Consider the following 23367-nt stretch of genomic DNA (forward strand, 5'->3'; position numbering starts at 1 on the left):
AAAAAAATAAAAAAATAAAAAAATTTACAAATAGTTTAAGAAAAATGGTCAGGCATTTGATTGGGAACTTTTATTGTGGCTCACAATCATAAATGCTCTCTTTGTACCCTGATGGAGATGGATTAGTCTGAAAGTATCTTGGGCTTTATTTTAGTTTTAAGTGAAGTTAGTAGGAACCTAGGACACTTTGACTTTAATTCACAAACCATGATACTCTGAGAAACAGTTAAGAATCCAGGGAGAAGTTGGGCCTTCTTGGTGGCACAAGGGTGAAAGTGCAGCACTCTGAAGCTATCTGCACCATGAGTATGATCCCCGCCAGGGAGGTGACCCACATGGCACAGCAGACCTCTCCTGTCTTGCCCGCTGCTCCCCTCAGCAGTGTATTTCAGTAGATCTGCCCCACTCTGTTTCTGGTGAATTTTCTCACCCCCACACCTCTGGCCTGTACCCCAGTTCTTATATGCATAAATAAATAAATCTTTAACAAAATAACAAAAGAACCCAGTGAGAAGGGAGGAAGATAAATTTGATTTGTGTAAAAGTGTGCTTGTTATGGATATGGAGAAATGAAAATTTGAAAAACACTAATTTGACACATCACTCTTGCTCACTAAAATTTGAGCAAGTTTGAGTATAAGTTTTTGGAGGAATTGATATTTTTTAGTAGCTACCTATGTCATGTACAGTGCCCTTTAGAATATATTATTAGTTCAAAGGGCTCTTTAAGCAGTGGATTTTCAAGAATGTGGATTTTTTTTTTATTGCTTGGTTCCGCTTTACATAGAAATTAAAGGCATAACAAAAGCAAAAAAAGCCTGAAGGAACATCGGCTAATTGAATTACTAAACCGTAAGAAAAAACACGAGCTAAGTTGTGTTCATGTTAATTTTATATTTAAGAAATTAAATTAAGAGCTGATGTTTGCTTTGAGTTTAAGTTCTAAATATGATTTTAACATGAACTGTTTTATTTTACCTATCTTTACGTAATAACTAGGGTTTATGTGGAAGAGAGAACATGAAGAAATGGAGGGAGTACCTCCTATTTTGAAAAGGGAATGGAAGTCAGAGTGTAAAAGTGTTCTGTTTCTAATTCTGGATACATGTTGCCTTTAAAACTGATCTAAAGCAAACTTGTATCTGATAGTGTATTTAATGTCAGTTTCTAGAGTTGTGTTTAAGAAAGAAAAAAAAGGACAATGAATAGTGCTATTAACAAAACAATTTGATATTATTGTGTCTAAGACACTTTATGTGCTAGACTTTTGTTTATATTTTACTTAGTTGAGTCAGCATTATATTCTTAATTCAGAATGTCTCAAAACCAGTTTCTAGACAATAAATGTTAGAAATCTATTATTTTCCTCAATGGTTAATTATATATCAAACTAAAATATTACATGTGCACTTGGTTCTTTGGGGATACAAACCCCCAAGCTCAGATATAATTCAAATTCATAGTCATCCTTGTTTTCTCTTCTTCAAGTAATAATGCTCCATGTAAGTTGTTATGCTGCCTCCTGAAAGCATAGGATTTTATTTGACCAAAAGTTATTTAAAAGCTTATCCAGTTTCATTACACCTGAAAATTTTTTTAAAAGATTTATTTATTTATGCATATAGTACTGGGGTACAGGCCAGAGGTGCAGGGGTGGTGAGGGGATTCACCAGAGAGAGTGGGGAGCAGAACAGGCAGATTGATGAAGTACACTGCTGAGAGGAGCAGCAGGCTAGACAGGAGAGGTCTGCTGTGCCATGTGGGTCAGCCCTCTGGCCGGGGATTGAACTCATGCTGAAGTGGCTGTGGATAGTTTCATAGTGCTATGCTTCAACCCATTGTCCACCAGGGAGGGCCCTGTACCTGAAAATTCTTTGTGTAACAGTATTGAATGGATATGTATAGCTTTTGATTTCATAATTTGATGCTTGTTTGGATTGTTTCATTAAGCATCATTGAAATTTTCTTATACAATAATGTGATATTTTAAAGTTAATATATATGTTTAAAAATTTTTGGTAATCACATATACATTGGCTTTTTGAAATAGCTTCTGAAAACATATTCCTTACTGGTTGTATTATAAACCTCTTTTAATTTCTTAAGGCTTTCCTCTACTCTGGTTTGACAGATATTTTTGACATTTGTGCATAGTAATAAAACTAAGTTGATTGTGTGCATTTCAGAAATCTTAAATTGTAATCACTTGGCACTATTTAGGCTTTAAGACATTCTGAATTAAGAGTATAATGCTGAATCAACTAAGTAAAATACAAACAAAAGTCTAGCACATGAAGTGTCTTAGACACAATAGTATCATATAGTTTTGTTATATAGCACTACTTATTGTCATTTTTTTAAAAGGAAACTCCAATCCACAAAGTCAACTAAATGGAATTTTGATATCTGGATTGACTATACCATGTATTTCGTTTTGTTTAATTTGAGCTTCAAGAGATGTTTCTGTCGTTTTAATATACCATACTTTCCTATTTTATCTTAACCTTTTTGTTTTCTATATTTACCAAATAATCTAATGTATTTCAGGTACTTTAAAAGGGATATAGGTCTTTTCTGTTGTAGAGCTGATGTGAAGAAGGGAATGTTAGACGATTGCTATGGGAACAAAAGAGGGGATGCCATCTTATCTGGAAATCAGAGAAAAGCAGTTTTAGGAAATGGCATTTAAACTGATCCAGTACAGATGACTTAAAGAGGGAGTTTGTTAGGCAGAGAAGGGGAGGGAGTACATTCTAAATAGAGGAAATAACGTGCAAAGATAATGAAATGAAGAATGTCATGTTCATGGAATTGAAGGTGCAAAAGAGCCAGATCTTTGAGAGTTTATCTGAGTCATTATTTTCATAATTTACTTCCAGTTTTGTAGTCATGAAAAGTTTTTATGGGAAGTAAAAAGTCAGGTTTGGTAATTGAAGACTAGTTTGGAAGGGAGTAAGACTAAATACATTGAAGATAGTTAGGAAGCTATTGTTTTAATCCTCATGGGAAGTTATGGTTAAGTGATCCTAGAAGTCTAGACATGAGAGAAAATTTGAAGATAGAATTTATTGGGCTACATTTTTATTGATACGTAATCAAGTGTAAAGAGAATTAAGGATGACTGTTCTCTAGTTTGAGAAATTGATTGGCTACCAATCAACTTTACTGAAATAGGACATACCGGAGTAGCTATATATGCAGGGAAAAATTAGAAGTATTAAAGTTTGTGGAGAGAACCTAGTAGCGAATCTTACTGAAGGTCAACACTTCAATGATTAAGCAAAGAAGCAAAAACTGAAAAGTGGTAAGGAAAGTATAAGAAAACTGAGACCATGGCAAAAATATTTCAAGGAGGGGAGTGGTTAGTTGCTGGTTTTTGATTTTGTCATGATGAAGATTACCAATATTCTTGTTACTTATTAAGTAACTTAATAATTTACTTATTCTTTTTTGAATCCCTCTGGTTTTGTTTGATCTAGTTTCTCAGAATAGCTCAGATTTAGATAAATCATCATAGATAGGGTCAAGAAATAAAATTTTTTGCTTATATATCTAATGATACATCATAATAACCAGTATATCTTTTTTAAAATTATGAATTTTTTTTTTGTATCAGTAATGTTAGTTTGCAACCCTGTGTATGAAGAGTTTCAAACCTCTTCAGATATATGTTACTATACCATGCTCATCACCAAAATACCAATAACCTTCCACTATGGTCTATCGATCTCCCACCCTTCTTAGTCTCTGCTTTCTACTTGTCCTCCAAAACACCCCCTTCCATTCTACAGTCAAATTTTAGGATTTGTTTTGTTTAGTTTTGTCTCTTTCTTTGCTTTGTTTCTTTATAATCCACATGTAAATGAAGTCGTCTGGTCTTTGTTGTTTCCTTTTGACTTATTTTGCTTAATATATTCCAGTTCCATCCTTGCTGCTGCAAATAACAGATTTCATTTTTTCAAATAGATGAGTAGTAGTTCATTGTGTATACATACCATATTTTCTTTATCCACTCATTGTATTGGGCTCTTAAATTGCTTTCATAGCTTGGCTGTTGTAAATAGTGCTACAGTGAATTTAGGAGTGCATATATCCCTTTCAGTTAGTGTTTGGTATTCTGGATAGGAGTGGAATTGCTAGACTGTATTGTAGATTTTGTTTCATTGACACATTCTTCTTTTACATATAATAATACCATGGTATATGGTTTTTAAGTCTTTAATTTTCATTTTTCACTCTGAGGATATCCTATATCTTGCTATCCTGGAGCTATGTTACTTGGTGTGGTGAAAGATTATTGCTTGGCTACGGAAGATTTTGGTTCAGATTCAAGCTCTGATTTTATTTGTGTGATCTTGCTTAAGTCAGACTTCTTTTGGTGAGATTATCAATACATTTGATTTACATTAAATATCTATATATGACTGAAGTCTCACTTTACTCTTCAGTCTTACTATTTCACCGTTTTATATTGAATAGTTTTGCTTGCTACTTGTTAAGCTACATAGTTACATAAGGTCAGTCAAATGTACAGCAACTTTTTATACCTATCTCCAGTAGATGCATTTATTTATTTTATAAGCATATATAATATGGGTAATCATGTACTTGTATCATGCCACTATCGCAGACGGTTTCTCTTGGTTGAAGAGCTGTTTGTCTCCTTAAATAAGGTAAATTTACTCATTTTAGCTTAATTTCTTAGTTTCACTTTTATCTTTCTGGTCAATGAAGATTTTTATGTATTTTTGTATATTTGAAGTATCTACCTCAGGGTCTCCAGTTAAACCTAGAACTGTTTTTTCTTTTTTTCTTAAATAGTAGAGCCTTAGAGTTCCTGTGGAGGATCTCACAGTACTGCCAGTGGTGAACACATGGCTGATTTTCCCTTTCTATCAACTTGTACTATTTTTATCACTTCTTAAAAAATTGGCTTCTTTAATTAAGATAAGGCATAAAGGCCTTTTCTGTTTCAGAAGTATACTAGTGAAAGTAAGTTAGGTATTTGACTCAGTAATAAATGTTAATATTGGTAATTTGTCTTAAAAATAATTTGGATGGATACTCTTTGAAGCATCTTTATTAAAAAGAATGTGAATGTTGAGGGGAAAAGTACATGTGGCGACTCAAGGGTGTTGAGTATTAATTACAGTTCACTATTAAGTACAGTTTTATTTTTAGTAATCACTAACTCAGGCTTACTCCTTCTAGACATGATTGACCTCTGTTAATGGAGATAATCCTGATTTGGTCCCTGGCACTATTGGATTATACTGACATAATTTGAAACAAGAATTTTGCTCTCAGTTGTGAAGTATCAAGATTCTTTATTAGTTGAGCCTTTTTGTCCTAATATGACTTCAGTTCCAGTGATTCACGCTTTATCTTTTGATGCTTTCTTCTGAGAATCACAGTTATACTGTCTTTAGCTAAAATAGTAATCATATGGGAAAAGGCAACTTCCCTTTACTCTATGTTCTTACTATTCTAATCTATGGGAAAAAAAAAAAAACCCTTTTAATATAAAAGTTCATGGGTGATCTTCCAGAAACTTATTGTGTTATATCCTCACATAATTAACTTTGTTAATATGTACTAGTAATGGTTCTGATGTATCAATTACTTGTTTGGTTTAGAGGTAGTGCGCTTTTCTAAAGCCTAAGAAAGGAACGTCAGCTATTATAACATGGTATTGCTGTATCTTCAAGCCACTGAGGTCAGAGAGAATCAGAATGTAGTGTATTTTTTTTTCTTGTTTGCTGTGATTTTTGTCCTCCTGTAATTTTATTCCAATCTTTATAATAATGCTACTGAGGAAAGCTGATTCATAATAGAGCTACTGTAATCAAGATGGGAGACAAAATAATAATGACCCATAGAATCAATGTAGTGGTTAAATAAAAGTTAATAAATAGTGATTAAATAAAAATTTCCCAGGGCCAGTGTTCTTTATATAGAGTATCATATCATCTCAAAGGAAATACAAAATCTATCTTTGCTGACAATGTCTTTTCAGTACAACAAGAAAAAAAACAAAACTAAGCTTGCTGACAGAAGCATAGCAAAAGGGGACAGAATTTTTAGCATTAACCTTCAAAGTGACTTAAATATTAGCAATCAAAGAGAATTTTTTATAAGGAAGCAGAAACATTTATTTTTATGTAACTTTTTTTTTTTCCTGAAAGAACAGGGGTGTAGGCCAAAGTGTGTGGGGGGGAGGGCGGGGGGGGGGTGAGGAATGAGAAGATTTACCAGGCAAAGTAGAGAGCACAACAAAGGCATTTACTGAAATACTCTGATAAGGGGAGCAGAGGGCCAGATAGTAGAGATCTGCTGTATCATATGTGAGTTAGGGTTAGCTCCCTGGCTGGGCTGAACTCAGGCTGGGCAGGTGATAAATGATAACACTGAGACTTAACCCCTAGGCCACCAAAAAGGCTTAAAGAGTATTTCTTATGGTGGTATTATAAAGTATAATTTTCAGGGAAAGGCAAATAGGTTATATTTTTATTAATATCTTCATTTCTGTATCTTATATGCATTTTAAAAGATGGCTTTTTGATAAGACTGAATATATGCAACTAACACAACACTCAACATGTGTCAGTGTGACTTCTCCCATCTAGAGAGGCATTTGTAGTATAGTAGATAGAGAGGATGGAGCAACCAAATCTCAGTTCTAGTCCCATAGGTAGCTTTGTGATCTTGAGTTATATATACCCTTGATAAAAAATAGTAATCATGCCTCTTTTTCAGTGTTACTGCAAAAGGTACAGTAATACACATAAAAGTATTCTTTTTAAAAATATTTATTTATTTATGCATACCAGAGCTGGGGTATAGGACAGAGATGTGGGGGTGGGGTGGGGGAATTTACCAGAGTCAGAATGGGGAGCAGAACAGGTAGATTGACTGAAGTACACTGCTGAGGGGAGCAGCGGGCATGTCAGGAGAGGTCTGCTGGACCAACTGGGTCACCTCCCTGGTGGGTGATCGAACTCCTGCTGCAGTGGCTGTAGATAACTTCACATGCTGTGCTTTAACCCATTGTGCCACCAGGGAGGGCCCAACTTTATATGGTTTAAATCTAATTTTAATCATTACTGAGAATTTTTTACATAAGAGATAATTTTATTATGAAATCAATATGATTACTTCAGTGCTCTTAACTACTTCAAATATTCTTAAATTCTATCGTTTGTAACTTGGGTTACTATCTGCTTAGGCACTTGAAAGAGATGTAAATGTATTGCGGATAAGAAGTGTAGTATATATTGTTTAGAACTAATAAGCCTTTCTGAAGTTTTACCTTTTTTTTTTTTTAAACCATAAAGAATGTTCTCACTCACAGTATATACTTTAGGATACAACAGTTTTTCTGAATATTATATTCTAAAATGTAAATACATTAAATCCTTTGCTTTCAGTGTTTAGTTTAACAAAGATACTCAATCCTTTAAAATAATTATTTACATTTACACATTAATCAGGACTTTCAGTTGGCAAAAGTAATTTTATGAAAAGATAGGATTTTAATAATAATTCAGACAGAGACCCTCCCTGGTGGTGTAGTGGGTTAAAGCACAGCACTAAAGAAGCTAAAGCCACTTCAGCATGAGTTCGATCCCCACCCTGGAGGTGACCCACATGGTGTGGCAGACCTCCCCTAACCCGCCCGCTACTCCTCTCAGCAGTGTACTTTGTCAGTCAGCCTGTTCTGTTCCTCACTCTTGTCTCTGGTGAAGCCTCTCACTGCCCCTGCACCTCTGACCTGTACCCCAGTTCAGTATACATAAATAAATAAATCTTCAGAAAAAAAAAGTATTTAGACAGGTTTCCTGTTTCTTCATGATAGTGTATTTTTAATTTTGATGGTGGTATTCCTTCTCAATTAGAGGATATTTGACTGTGTTGACTACTTGCTGTAGTAACTTGGAACCTTCGTATTCTAAGTATGTCTTCCTTAGTCTCTATTTTAACACTTGAATTTGGGGTGACAGTTTTGGCAAATAGAAAATGAGTACAGCCTCAAAAGAAAAGGGTGCCAAGGTTTACATGAAATTAAGGAAAAGACAAAACTGATAGTGTTTAAAAGAGGCTATACTCCAAAGCTATTGAGTTTACTAGTTAACCTGTATTCACTTAAAAAGAGTTTTTTCTTTAAAATCAGCCTTGCTGAGGTATAATTTATATAAAATAAAATATGCACCATGATCTCAAAGAGCATCTTTTTATTGTCATTTTCATTAAAATGTTGAGGAAAAAAAAGATTTCCTCTCTTGGACCATTGCCTCATGTGCATGCTTTCTCCTATCTATTTGAGTTTTTTCTGGGTACACCAATCTCTTCCCACATTCATATGTGTGCGTGTTAGTTTCATTTGTGAGTTTAAATTGTCTCAGTGTGAATGCAGTGGGTATGTGTGCAAGTGTGCCTGCATTGGAAAAGCCTTCTGTCCAGAGCTGTTGCCCATTTTGTGGCCTGAGCTGCAGTGATGGGCTCCAGATACTTGAGACCTAGAACTGGAATAAGTGGGCAAGACAGCGAATCAGTACAAATGATTACTGATTATTAGAAGTGTTGTAGGTCTTTATTTAGAAGTTTTTTGATATTTTTGTGCTATTTGAACAAAATATGTTCATATAGGAACATATTTAGGAACTTAGACTTTTCTTTTTATATCATTGAACCTGTGGTAAAATTGATTTTACTATTTGTTCTTTCACTTGAAGTCTACATTAAGTGAAACTTAATGTACTCATTTCAGGTGTATAGTGTAAGTTTTGAAAAATATATATACTTGTGTAACCACCAAAACAGGATATTAGAATGTTTTTATTAGACCAGACAACTTCCTTCATTTCTCTTTTGCTTTTGGTCTCTTTCCATCCAGGCAGCCTCTGATCTGCTTTTCTATCACTGTAGTAGCCTTTTGCCCAATTCTAGAGTTATATGTATGGGATTATACTGTATGCATTCTTTTGTGTATCTCTAAAAATCACAAAAGCACATGTTTTTAGTAGTTTGGTCTTTTTTATTGCTGACTATTTTGGCATTATATGAATAAGCCATACCTTTATTTCTTTACTTGTTGGCAGACTTTTAGGTTATTCTAGTTTCTTGCTGTTATTGATAAAGCTGTTATAGACATTTGTGTTTACTTGTTTGTGTGGATATGTTTCCTGTTTCTTTTTAAGTGGGGAATTGTAGGTCATAGAGCTTTGTATGTTTAGGGTTTTGTAGGTCATAGGGTTTTTGTTGTATGTTTGTATTGTAGCATTTGTACAGTACAGTGCGTGAGAGTTCAGTTGTTCCATGTACTACTAATAGAAGCCTATTCACTGAGTAGAATTTGTGTTTATACAAACCTTTACTACAAGATTCCACATATTTTTAATTGTTTAGTAGTGATAACTAATTTGTTGCCATTTATTTTACATCTCTTTTGTGCCACATACTATATTAATGAGTTTACCTACTTTATAATCTCTAATTCTTAGTTTTACAAAAAAGAATGTATTATCTTCATTTCACTGACAAGTATCTTGGGCTAATACATTCCAGGCTTAAGATTTGTTTCCAAGTTTAATTTTTATACTCTAGCTTTTATATTTGATTTTACATCAATATTTTGGTCTATTTCTCTCCTTTACTGAGAACAGTTGGAATGAATTTCACTCAGTTAATATGCTTCCCCCACCATTTTTTTTGAGTTCCCAAATTGAAATTGGAAGAATTATAAATCCCAGGAAAAAAAATAAAGAAATTGAAAGGTCACATGTGTGTGCATACATACTTTTCTGAAAACAGACATTAAGTATCTAACATGGTGTCATTTTCTTATGTATTAAATTATTTGAGTTGTGAAAAGTAGGGGTGGTACAGCTGCAATTTAATAGATTGAGAAGGTTAGTAGTAGTGAATAATATTGTAAATCAGAAAGTTTGTTTTTATCGCCAAACAACTTAGTTGCTGTTGAAATGATCTTGTTTTACCATGCAGGTCTCTGCCTATTTGCTTTTACTTAAAAATATATGCTACACTTTTTAGTTTTATGTAATTTAGAATTTAGTATCATAGTTACTGGGTTGAAATTTATAGCACAGTTTTTATATGAAGATTTTGGTCAATACGTTTCCCAAATAGATAGTATACAAGGTCAACTTTTACTGACTTTTAAACTCAGAACAGATTAGCATTTAAAGTTTGGCTCTTTTAAATTTCTTTTCCATTTTCATTCCTGTTTTGCAGGCATTTCAACCTGCGCATGAAGAGGGACACTTCCCTTTTCAGTGATGAATTTAAAGTAGAAACTTCAAATAAAGTACTTGATTATGATACCTCTCATATTTACACTGGACATATTTATGGTAAGTTGAACCTTTATAGTAAGTGGAAACTTAAAGGAACTACTCTCCCCCCCCCTATTTTTTTTTTCTATATAAAGGAATGTATATATTTCAGAAAAGGTAAGATAAATTCTCAAGGAATTTGACTATATCATGAATGAAAGTGATTTTAAAGAATGAAGTAATATTGGGCCTTTCTTTAAATGTGTGTTTAATATTAAATTATGCAGTGTCTGACTACTGAAAGGCATTAATTTTTAGCTTTCTTAATACTTCCAAACTGTTAAAAAATTAATGACTTCTATAAATTTCTGATCTTCCATGCAATGAATTATTAGCATTAATTTTGCTTTGTTTTATTTATAAATAAAGGGAAACTGAAAAGATCATCTTAACAGCCAAGAAATAGTGTGAGAAAAATCATTCATAGGAAAATCCTCCCAGGGCCCACCTTTCTCAGAATTGATTGCTATTTTCACAATTTTAACTAATTTCTCTTACTGCACTGGTTTAAGAAGGTATTGTAGGGATGTGGAGCACACTTAACCCAATAGAATGTTAATATTTGATAGTTTTTTTTTTTTTAAAGATTTATTTATTTGTACATACAGAACTGGGGTACAGGCCAGAGGCTCAGGGGTGGTGAGAGGCTTCACCAGAGACAGAGTGGGGAGCAGAACAGGCAGATATACTGAGGGGAGCAGCGGGCGGGTCAGGAGAGGTCTGCCACGCCATGTGGTCAGGCGGGGAATCGAACTCATGCAGAAGTGGCTTTAGCTTCTCAGTGCAGTGCTTTAACCCGCTGCACCACCAGGGAGGGCCGATAGTTTTTTTTTTTAAAGATTTATTTATTTATTTATACAGAGCTAGGGTACAGGCCAGAGATATGGAGGGTGAGAGGATTCACCAGAGATAGAGTGGGGAGCAGAACAGGCAGATCAACGAAGTACACTGCTGAGGGGAGCAGCGGGCGGGTCAGGAGAGGTCTGCCATGCCATGTGGTCACCTCCGGGGTAGGCGGGGATTGAACTCATGTAGAAGTGGCTTTAGCTTCTTAGTGGTGTGCTTTAACCCGCTGCGCCACCAGGGAGGGCCCTATTTGATAGTTTATGGTAGTAAACATAGATAGTAAGGGAAGACTAGAACATTTATAGAACTTGTAAGAAAGCTACAAGTCAGTCTTCTGGAGGTATTAGCAAGGTATAAAATACTGTGTTATAAATTTGTATATTAATACATAAGCAATTTCTTAGTTATTAAGATAAAATCAAACTTTTTGAAGTTTCTTGTTTACATAGTGTATTTCACTCCATTACATGAAAAAATAAGAGCTAAAGAAGTATTTTCTTATTGTACAAGATATATCTAAAATTTCTTGCTTATAAATTAAGCATAGTTGATAAATTAAAAGATTTCTTTGTTCTATTATAATCTTGTAATGAAAGGAAAGTTTTTTTCTGTCAATTTAGATTTTTATGTTAAGACTGTAGTTTTCTGTTTTTTTTTTTTGATCTATCTTGCTGGACAAATAACTTAGTAGTGTCTATCCTTTGCTAGAAGATGATCTAGAAAAGAACAAGACTGAATGAGTTTCATATAATGATTATGTCATTTAAAATACCAGTGTTATGGGCTCTAAACTTTAGTCCATGATTAATTCAAAGTCAGGTAATTAATTTAGAACTTAAGAGATTGTGGAAAGCCCAACTTTTGTTTTATGAGAAAATTTTAACAGGTAAACTTATAAAGCCCCTCTCTGTACTTACTTCCTGCCTCTTCATATTGTTTGGGGTTTGGTATTCTGCTTTGCTTTGTAACTTGGTTAAGTACCCAAACACCCTTTTTTTCGTTTAACTAGATGAGTGTAATTGAACAATATTACAGTCTTTGGCTAGTATCTTACAAAGGATTGATGGTATACTTTTGTTCACATTGCTTCTGAAATATTTAACATTTACTTATTTAATAAAATATACTTATAAAACCTAAAGTTAGTAAGGAAGCTGAAAGACTCAAGCATAATGAAGTGGGAAATGAACCTTTATCTTACATAATTAAAACAAAATTTCAAAAGATAGTTTTTATGTCTTTATTTTGAAAATATATATTTTAAAATCAGTTGATTTGCTTGCCTCTTTCTATGTTTAAATTAACTTAATATTGTTTATTGATTAATGACTCCATACTTGTCAGACATTGTGGTTGACTCTAGGAATATGATTGTCAGTGAGACAGATGTTCTATATTTCATTGTTCCTGGCAATTGAATATACTTTAACTAATACTAGTTGTTTCTATATCTCAAGTTCATCTTCATATATTTTATATGAAAATTAATTTTTCCAAGAAATATATCTTCAGATTAAAAAATACATTAAAGTAACTTTTAAAGGAGAATGAATTTAAGGTTCATGTATAAGTTACATTTTCAAGAATTTGCTGCTTTCATTAATAGGTGAAGAAGGAAGTTTTAGCCATGGATCAGTTATTGATGGAAGATTTGAAGGATTCATACAAACTCGTGGTGGTACTTTTTATGTTGAGCCAGCAGAGAGATATATTAAAGACCGAACTCTGCCATTTCATTCTGTCATTTATCATGAAGATGATATTAGTAAGTACTTAAATGTTATCAAGTAAACTTTTGCAACAAGGCAAATAAATGTTAAAATCATATGGAGACAAACAAAGCCTGACCTTTTTTCTCTCATGCTATTAATCTGAGTGGAAAGTAGTTTCTAAAGCAGTTTCAATTTAGTGAATAATAAATCTATATAATGAGGCAATTTTTATGTCAATCCATGCCAGTCCTACTTTATTAATATGAGCCAACCAATTTGATTTGAAATAGGAGTCAAATAATTCTGGTTGAACTAAAAATCCTATATTCCAATATCAGCTAATTAGTTAATGCTAAAATGCCTTTGTGTTTATCATTACTGAAGCATCACTATTGTCTTACTTAAATTTCAGTATGTCTGTTTGAAGAGATATTTAGGAATTTTTGTAATTTCTAAGTCCTTTAAACATTTCTTTTTGTAATCTTGAAATAATGGTTTTAGCTTTGTAAAATGGCAGGCTTATTATGGGTTTTGTCCTCTAGTATGGTCTTTAATTGATGGTAATTTGTTGGGAGAGTCTTTTTCTATGTTTGAAGGGTAGAAAATGTATTTAGACTTCATTTTTAATTCTTCAAAAGTTTAATCACAAGAATGCTTTAATGAAATAGCAAAGAAATACATTTCTCTAATTTATATGCTGCCTTTGAATACTTGCATTTTATTTTTGACTGTAATTAGACCAGTCTTTCAATTTTTGACCATTTCCCAGTGTTGGCAACTTCTTGATTCAGTTTTCTTTCTAGTACCAGAAATTTATTTTCAGTGTTTTGATTTTCTTCCCAAGTAAATGTACTGAAAGCCTTAGACATTTTATTCTTTATCAGTTCTGACAATTTCTGTAATTTAGTCTGTCCAACTGCTTATTATTATCTGATAATGGTATTGATTACTTCAGAAAATAGCACAGTTATTCTAGATAGACTGCATTTGTGATTTTAAATACCTGCCTAGATCATACATTCACGGGTGCTACTTGCCCGTATGGTTAGTCATTCTTATTTGATCCATTTTTTAAATTCCTTACTACAGCCCTCCTTCACATGTTAGACTGTAAATTTTTTTTTTGCTTTCAGGCATGTATACTTAATGAAGATAATGTTTAGTCGCTAAATCTCAATGTAAATCCAGTATTAAAATGAATTATGCATGAAAGGTTCAAATGAAACAAAAGGTCACAAAAGGATGGTAGAGACAAAAGGATGGTAGAAGACTGTAAATTATTTTGCCTTCCCTTCTTTGTACCACAAAGTTACCATCCACCTGATTTGTATGTTACTTTGTAATTTAATTATTTTGCAGTATTTCCCATTTTGGGACATATAAGTTCTAGCTGCAGTTTCTTTTGCTCTATTAACAGTACAAATACAATTTATCTCTGGAGCAGGTTCTTCATAAACACTTAATTGAAACATTGAATATTTTCTCTATAATATTTTCTCAAAATTAAATAAGACCTTTTGGGAAAGGAGAGAAGGGGAATAGAGTGATTTGACAGGTTTTGAACTTAACCTTTTTTTGAACTCATCATTTTTTTTCCCTCATAATCTAATCAAACTTCCTTTATACTTACAAACCCTTTACCTTTGTTCTGCCTTTCATGATATCTGCTGTTGACTCTACTGTGTCATGTTTCCCACTTTTTAAATGCTTGTGTGTAGTTATAGCATTCTGTTCTTTTTTCCATTTGCACTTCTTTTTTTGGCACACAGTTACATTTTCCACTTATTGTAACTTCTAAATGTCTTCCTTTATGTCAACCTTTTTTCTCCTAAAGATGATCATTTAGCTTAGGGTATCAATGACATTGGATGTAGCTTAGTTTTCTGCAACTTAGTTTGCTATTCCTGTTGGTGTTTAACTTCAGTGATTTCAGCTCTTTTTTTTTTTTTTTTAATAACTAATCCAAATCAATATGTATTTGTGGTAAGGAAGCCTTTGTACATTGTTTTTATTACAATATACCAATAGTAGTTTTAGAGTTTATAGTAGATGTTTGTAACTTTCTGTGGTAATTGGAAATGTAATGACATGAAGATCAGAGTATAGGAATGAATTGCTTTAAATAGACACTTTAGTGTGATACATTTAGATAATTACTTTTGAAAAGCTGTCTGAAAAATCTTTCATGTTAACCATGGCTTAAAAAAAAATCAATTGGGATGGGATGCTCTATTCTAGATTCGAGACTAAGAATTAACAGACTTTTTCTGAAAAGGGCCAGATAGTAAATGTTTCCAGCTTTTTGGGCAATATAAGTGCTGTTGTAACTACTTAACTTTGTTATTGTGGTATGAAAACTAGAATATATATTAGCAAGCAAATACAGCTATATTTCAATAAAATTTTGGTAATAGACATTTAAGTTTGAACTTCATAAATTTTACATAAGAGATTATTATTTTAATTTTTATTAACATTCAAAAATGTAAAAACCGTCTTTAGCTTGCATGCCAAAACAAACATAAGGACTCATTGATTTAGCAGACTGTACTTTGCTTATCCTAGAGGTTGATAGATAAGTTTACTTTTAATTACCTTTGTAAACTAAAGTTCTATTAGTAGCAGTAATGGTAAGATCACTTATTACTATCTAATGTATACATGGCACTATGTAAAATTCTTTACTTGCATTATTTCATTTAATTTTCAGAAACCTATGGGACATAGCACGTTTATTATCTCCACTATATAGATGAGGAAACTAAGGCTTGAAAACTTATGTCACTACAGGACAGTGAGGGGCCACCCCAAAACCCCCATCAAGACAAAACATATTCTAGTGCGTAAGTTCTTCAATGGAAAGAAGCTTTAATACAATTAGTGTGCAATACAGAAAAAGAGAAGAATGGGGAAGAATATAGTTTCCAAATCAAGCACCTGTAGTAATCCATCTCCTCATGGGTAAATGCCCAGGCAAACAGAATTGGCGAAAAGCAAGGCCTCTGAGGTCTGAAAGCCTGTCACAAGTCTAAAGCTCCTTTGGTGGGGGTTCATAGAAAAGGATCAGAAACAACCAGACAAGTGTGGAAGAAAAAGAGCAAAATCAAAATCAAAATCAATGCTGTGATAGTTAACCTCCTCACAGGTTTCTCATCTACATGTTTCAAACAGTCCAGGATCAAAGAGCAAGTGTAGCTTCTTCACATGTGTTTCCTCCAGGTCTCCTTCTGGCTCTCTATCCTTCTTTCCTTCTCCATTCTCTTTTCCAGCTTCTTTCCTCCCTGCTCAGCTCCACCCCCATTAAGGTGGGACAGGGAACCTGAAATCTCCCTTTTTCCTGTTACAATTTGACTGTGCTTATCCATGTGGTCTTCTGCTTTACTAAAGGAAGAAAGCTGGGTATTCTCTGTCATTATTCCAAGGATTTTTGAGACTTTTTTGAAATCTATAAGCCTCCCTAAATTAACATTTGCATCTATTACTGTGTTAAGCAAAATTCTCTTCTTAATATATTTGGCAATGGATGTTTTATTTTTTAACTAATTAAAAGGGAAAGGATGTCTCTTTAATATATATTATTTTCATAGAAGTGCCGGTAGTTTACTTTTACAATTAAAGTACTGCATGATTGCTTAGATCGCTGTGTACATGTTTGAGTGAATTTGTGTGCCTGTATTTTCAACAACAGCAAATGCCAGGAGAATCATACCAAGTTGAGGCAGGAGTTGATGAAAATTTGGCTACCCTCCTCTTAATACTGTTTTTGTAATGTAGTCTAAGTGCCCGAAATCATCATGGAAAAATGATATTGCTGTTTTGGAGAATCTTCGGAAATGGCTTCTAAGGTTGTATGAAGGAGAGTTTTTGGGAAAACCATTGATTAACTTCTTTAGTTGTTTTGGCACCCGGTTAGATGTGATGGAGTTATCAGCTTAAAATTCACACTGTTCAATTCTGTATTTAGTTAGTAAAAAGCACTCTCCCCTGGGACATAGACGTGTGTACAGTTATGACCAAGTAAGAATATCACTTAGTCCTCTGGCACAATGTAAAGAAAAGTCATTGCCCTATAAGCCATATTGTTAATTTTACTAACATATAATAATAATATTCACGACTCTATGATTACTTGGACTCACTAGTTGCAAATAGTGTTTATACCTTTGTACCCTTTTGTGTGCTACCTCTCTGAGAGGCAAGAGCCTACGTAAATTTTCCATGGTGTACTTATATATAAATATTTCATTTCTGAATTAAAAAATACATTTTTAAAGTTTTATTTTTATATATTTATGCATACAGGAACAGGGATATAGGCCAGAAGTGGGGTTGGTGAGAGGATTCGCCAGAGGGTGGGGAGTAGAACAGATTAGTTTCCTGGTCGGGTATTGAACTCATGCTGCAGTGGCTAGTGATAGCTTGATAGTGCTGAAACTAAACCCCTGTGCCACCAGGGAAGCCCAGAATTAAAAAAAAATATTTTGAGTGAATATTCTGAGTGAAATTGCAGAATAAGAATGTTGTGTTAATTCTTTTCAGATATATTTATTTTCTTGTGTACGGCATAGGAAAGGTCATATGAAACTTAAATTTGCCATGTTTCATTCAGTAGGAGGGCCTTTCTACTTTTCAGTATGTATTTAAAATAACTATCCTTGTTGCTTCTTTCTCTGGTGCTTCAATGAGAAGAGTCTTTATTTCTTTTTCTAAAAAATTGAGGTGGCTAAACTTTATTAAAGTATTTCAGGATAAAGTTCCCATTCATGTAGAAGTCTCCTTATTTGTAGAAACTTTCATTTTGCTTCTAACACCTTTAAAAAAAAATCAGTTTATTCCATAATATGATTTTGAAAGAGGGCAGGGAGAATCTAATTCCAAAGTATTAATAATAGTTAAATTGCTAAGAAATATACTTGGAAAAAGAAAAACCAAACAGGTAAAACAAACATCTTGAAAAAGCACGTCATTAAAGAAGCCTGATAATGTCATTTCATAAATAACAGGAAATTCTAGACTGTCACAAAAAATGTTCTAGTCATATGTAAGGACTAAAGCTTGTATGTTTGCTTTTATATATTAAGTTGTAAAATCAACTGACAAGTAGGCAATTGGAAGGACTGAGGAATGGAATATTCTGGTTATTCAGTAATTATTTCAGTAACAAAGTGGTAAGATGATGATTAAAAACATGCTTGAATTCAGAACTCCCAGAACAATATAAATGTATTGATTAATCTCTTCAGAATGTGTTAATTCACATGGTTTGTACTTTGTATTGATCTTGAATAATGAATTTTTATAAGCATAATGGCAGTTTGAAAAAAATAGAAAATTTTAAATATGTAGTGGATGCTGTTTTTAGTTTTCCCTAGTTACTATCAGGGAAATACAAATTTGTTGCTCAAAACAATTCATAGGCACTGTTCTGCTCCCCATTCTGTTTCTGGTGAATTCTCTCACCTGCCACACCTCTGGCCTGTACCCTAGTTCTGTAAGCATAAATTAATCTTAAAAACAAAACAATTCATAGGCACAAATGCAGGAAACTTGAGAGGGCCATGAAAAATGGTAACTATTTAGAAAATAATATGTAATTATCAATAGAAGTGTAAGATACTAAATAGGGAACACATTTTTAAAAATCAGGTAATAAGAGACACGTGAGGTATAAAATTCTTTTTGGGCAGAACTTAGAACTTAGAATAATACAAAACTTATAGCAGAACTGCCTCTATAGGCAACCTAATAAATAATTTAAAAGGGGAAGAAAACACATACAAAATGGTAGAGTATCTGCATACTTAAGTCCAGAGAAAGATTGTCCCTCTTTGAAGATAAGAATCAAGAGTATTGTCAGTTTTTGTGAGAAGACTGGTACCTTCTTTCCAGACACCCCAAATTCAGTTGTTTTGAGAGTATTAAAAATGGTTGTAAATTCAGTGTATAAATTCTACTCTAATAATAGCCTCTGTCTCCAGTTTGGCCATACCTTTTATTAGTTTCATGATTTCTCAGTCATCTCCACACTGTTTGTGACTTTATGATCATGCCTGTGGATATTGGTATAGGGCTTGATCCCCTCAAAATGCTGCTTCTGAAGAGGTGTTGTGCTATCAGAATTATAGAAAATATTAAATCTATGCTTTAAATGTTAAATTGTTTATCATTTGTAAACTTAGAGATTCGATAATAAGCTCCACATGTAATCTTGCTATTTTATTTTCAAATATTACTCTAGAAATTAATGTGGATTTTAATGGTTTCAGCAACTAGAGACTTTCGTGGTTTTAAATGTGGCCTTGTAGGTTAACTACTTCCAGTTCTTTCAGGGTTTAATTCATTTCTTCAGAATCATAGAAATTGGCACACATGGTTGGGAGATGGCACAGAGATAATATTTGTTAGAGAACTGAGGTATGGCATCTGTATGAGAAAGAAATTAGAGGGACATCAGGATGTGGCACTAGGATTAGAACTTTATGATCTTATGCTATAACTTACTTTTTCTGGGTCTCATTTTCTTTGTGTAAAAGGAAGAGTAACTGATGTTCCTTATCTCTTAAGAGATTTGATGATTCTAAACCAATGTCCCTCCATAGCTAGAAAATTCTTTTAGTTTGCTGATTAACAAATGATTATATAAAACAAGCATTTTGCATGTGAATTAAGTCAAGATTGGAGTGTGTCCACCACTGTTAACATTTTGGTGCATAGCTCTTCAGATCTTACTGATACACTATTTTAAATTTCATTGATGGTATATCTTGTTTCAATGCCAGTACATATATAACTACATTTTTTTTAAGTGGTTGCTACTTTCTGTTTTTTAATCCATTGGTGAATGCATTATTTACTTACATATCAACTAAATACATACTTAGTTCCCTGTTTTTTTTTCTGTTAAAAATAGCTTCATTGTACATTACTGTGCATGATTCCCCCCAACACTTGCATAATTGTTTGCTTAACATTAATTCCTAGAAGTGGTATTATCAGACATATTACCAGATATCCTTATTAAGAAGTTTACAAATTTATATTCATATGCCTAGAAATTTTATATCGATTTAATGACATTTTAATACATAGTTTCTAAGCATATTTCTCCAAAATGCTCCTCCAAAAAATGTTCCATTAAAACAAATACAGAAGTCAGTCAAGTCAGTTCACCATTGCCTTGGTTGTTAAATCTCCTTAGTTTGAATTGATTGAATCTGGTGATTCATAGCATGTTATTGGAGGGATTACACCAAGTTTTGGAATGAGTCATCTCATAGCCAAGGCAATTCTAATCTGCCATTTACACAGAGGGATGCTTGCTGGGAGCAGGGGATAGAAAGTCTACTCCAATTACTGTGTAGTGACAAGTGGGTGGTTACTGCATGGCTCTGTGGTACAGAGAATATGAACTGCTAATATTCCCCTTTTTATGGATGATTGAGAGTTAACTAGAGCTATTTGCTTCATGAGGTGGTATCACAATATATATATTATTTATATCTGTGCCTCTCCAACAAAAGTAATGGGTTGGCATTCAGAACTGGAAGAAAGGCAGTAGATTTAAAGCTGCTCTTTGTTTTAAATAGGCTGAATATTCCACACTAATGATTCATTCTTTGTCAAAGAATATGTTGTTTGGCCTTTTCAGGGTAACTACAGTGCATCCTATGACTTAGCATCTCAATGAAGGCTTATTCACTAGTTGAACAAAGACTTTTTCTAGAAATGGGAATTATATTGTCAGTAATTTTAGAGGAAAAATGTCATTGTCCATTTTCATAGACAATATGGTTAACCAGGGAAAGTAAGCACTCTTAGAAATTTTGAAAGTATATAAGAAAATTTTTATACTGGATCACTGAGAAATTTGTGCTCACTGAATTTGAATAATATAGAAATACTTATTCATTGCTTTGAAAATATGTTTACCCTAAATATCAAACTTAAAAAAATGCACATCTTAATTTATGATATATAAAATAGAATTTACAAAGGAAGAAAACAGATTCTTTTCCAGTATTCTAATTCTTGATGCTTTTAGTGTTGTAAATTATAATTTACTAAGTAAATAGCTTTATTTTTTAATTCTGCACATTTATAAGTAAGAGTCTTTATTATTTTGACGAAAAAATTTTAAAAGACATGTAAGAATCTTCCATTGATTATTGAGATCACTTTGCACAGTTTCAGCTTGCATACCAGTTTTATTACTCTTGTTTTTTTTTTTAAACATTTATTTATTTATGCATACAGAACTGGGGTACAGGCTAGAGGTGCAGGGGCGGTGAGAGGATTCACCAGAGCAGAGCAGAGAGCAGAACAGGCTCACTGAAGAAGTACACTGCTGAGGGGAGCAGTGGGCAGGTCAGGAGAGGTCTGCGGTGCCATGTGGGTCTCCTCCACTCATGCTGAAGTGGCTCTAGATTCTTAGTGCTATGCTTTAACCTGCTCTGCCACCAGGGAGAGCCCGGTTTTATTACTCTTGTAACAGGGCAGTGTGAGCCTGCTGTTAGTTAACTAGATGAATAGGTTTGTCAGGCAGTATAAATAAACTGCTTAAGGGTACAGTGATCATGATTTTTGAGTGACAGTAGATCATGATTTTTGAGTGACAGTAGTCAGAGCAACATGTTTTTCTCCACCTTTCTCAGCTTCAGGAATATAAGAAGTGAGTTCAGTTTAATAGGATTTGGTTGAGAGTTGGGAGTGGCAATAGAGTCTAAGGCACTGTTAGTTGTCAATGGGATTTAAATTGAATCAGAAGGATAAAGCATAGTCAGTGGTAGGTAGTGAGCACTATAGTGACCTTGGTAAAATGAAGGGTGTTACTAGTATTGAAGGATTGTTGGAGTTCAGAGAAAATGTTCTGAAAAGATGAGTGGTAGAAAATAGGATGTAGAAGTTTACATTATGAAGAGGTTTTAGTTATCAGTAGTGATAAGTTCAAAAGTATGACCATAGAACTGAGAAGTTGAGGTAGGACAAAATCTGTGGAGAATAGGTGGTATGAATGTATTGGAATGGTCATCAGCTTGCATGTTGGAATCACTGAGTTATTAAGGGATGCTGTTCGTGAGTTAGAAGCTAATAAGGAAGCAGAAGGTAGTAGTGACTTGGGGGCAGCAAACATCCACAATAGTTGGAGTAGTTGGTGGTATAGACTCATGATTCAGGCCAGGTGATGATGAAAATAATCTGATGGTCCCAAGGCAGAAAGTGGTAAATAGCAGTGAGTGATTATTAAAGTAAGGGGCAGGGGAATGTCCTTCTAAGGATTGGAAGGGATACTAAAGTCCCCTAGATTCTTGTTGGAATCCTCCTGAGAAGGGAGGAATGCAGGAGAAGACACTTTTGTTTGCTAGGCTATGAACCAGGGAGGTAGTTCTTTGAAGTGGTGCTTGTTTAACTTTTGACAACATGTAGGAATGGTAGAAAGAAATCTGTTTTAGTATCGACTATATAGACAATACCACAGATAGGTATGTGTGCGTCTATGTTTTTTATGTATATAAATATCTTAGTTTTATACATGTTATCAAGTAAATAAGTAAAAAAGAAATCTATTAAAAAGTACTTGTTGGAAGAATAGGAAATATACTTGAAGGGAAGAGTATAAATTACAAAATGAAATAAATTGGTCTCTATATTCAAAGTGGGGAAGTTAATCTTAGAATAAGAATGATTTTTGTCTATTTTTAGAGTTCACAAATTACATAGATCATTCATATAACCACCCCCCACCCCCAATTTATTTTTTTGAGGGAGAACTTAGGAAACTGCCATGTTTTAAAATTAGAATTCCCTGTATAATACCCAATAGATACTCAGCAGGCATTGATGGGTTTCATTAATTATGAGTTTTTTTTATTTATAAGATAACTGGTAATATCTAAACCTGTGACATTCATGTTATTTTTTCTTTGTGTGTTAGACTATCCCCATAAATATGGTCCACAGGGGGGCTGTGCAGATCATTCAGTATTTGAAAGAATGAGAAAATACCAGGTAACTGGTATAGAGGAAATAACAAAGGTAAGGATTTTGACACTACCTTGTATTTTAAAACTGGAAATGTACTTGGGAATGTATTCTGTATTAAAATTTTATGTTTTAGAATTTCAGCAAGATTTATACTGCCAAAAAATAATTAAAAAAAGAAAGAAACAGAAAAAAATTAAAAAAAGATTTATACTGTTATGGGGAATTATGTTTTTTATTACTGAAGAGTTCAGGCAGCTTGCCGATAATAATGATGTGGTGCTGAGATAGGAATACAAATGTATGAGTCAAAAACATTATGTGTTCAGTATATATTTTCTCGTAAAATTAAAAAGCATTTTAACCTGTACATATGTTTTTTATAAATGTTAAGTATTTGAGATTATATGAATATGAGATTGATCAACTTCCCTGGTATGTCTGAGACTTCCCAGTTTTACACAGAAAGTCATGTGTCC

At 33.4% G+C, this 23367-nt stretch overlaps 1 protein-coding gene across 1 annotated transcript in view; it reads left to right on the plus strand.

The window, feature by feature from the left end:
* The window catches only part of ADAM10 (ADAM metallopeptidase domain 10), a 97284-nt gene that overhangs the window by 36506 nt on the left and 37411 nt on the right, over window positions 1-23367 (plus strand). The window contains exons 3-5 of the mRNA XM_004687743.2: window positions 10252-10370; window positions 12805-12963; window positions 22842-22942. Of these exons, the coding sequence (XP_004687800.1) occupies window positions 10252-10370; window positions 12805-12963; window positions 22842-22942 (379 nt within the window). The remainder of the gene's footprint in view (window positions 1-10251; window positions 10371-12804; window positions 12964-22841; window positions 22943-23367) is intronic.

This window comes from Condylura cristata, unplaced genomic scaffold (genome assembly GCF_000260355.1).
Source record: "Condylura cristata isolate star-nosed mole 26May11 unplaced genomic scaffold, ConCri1.0 scaffold00023, whole genome shotgun sequence".
NCBI classification, from domain to species: domain Eukaryota; kingdom Metazoa; phylum Chordata; class Mammalia; order Eulipotyphla; family Talpidae; genus Condylura; species Condylura cristata.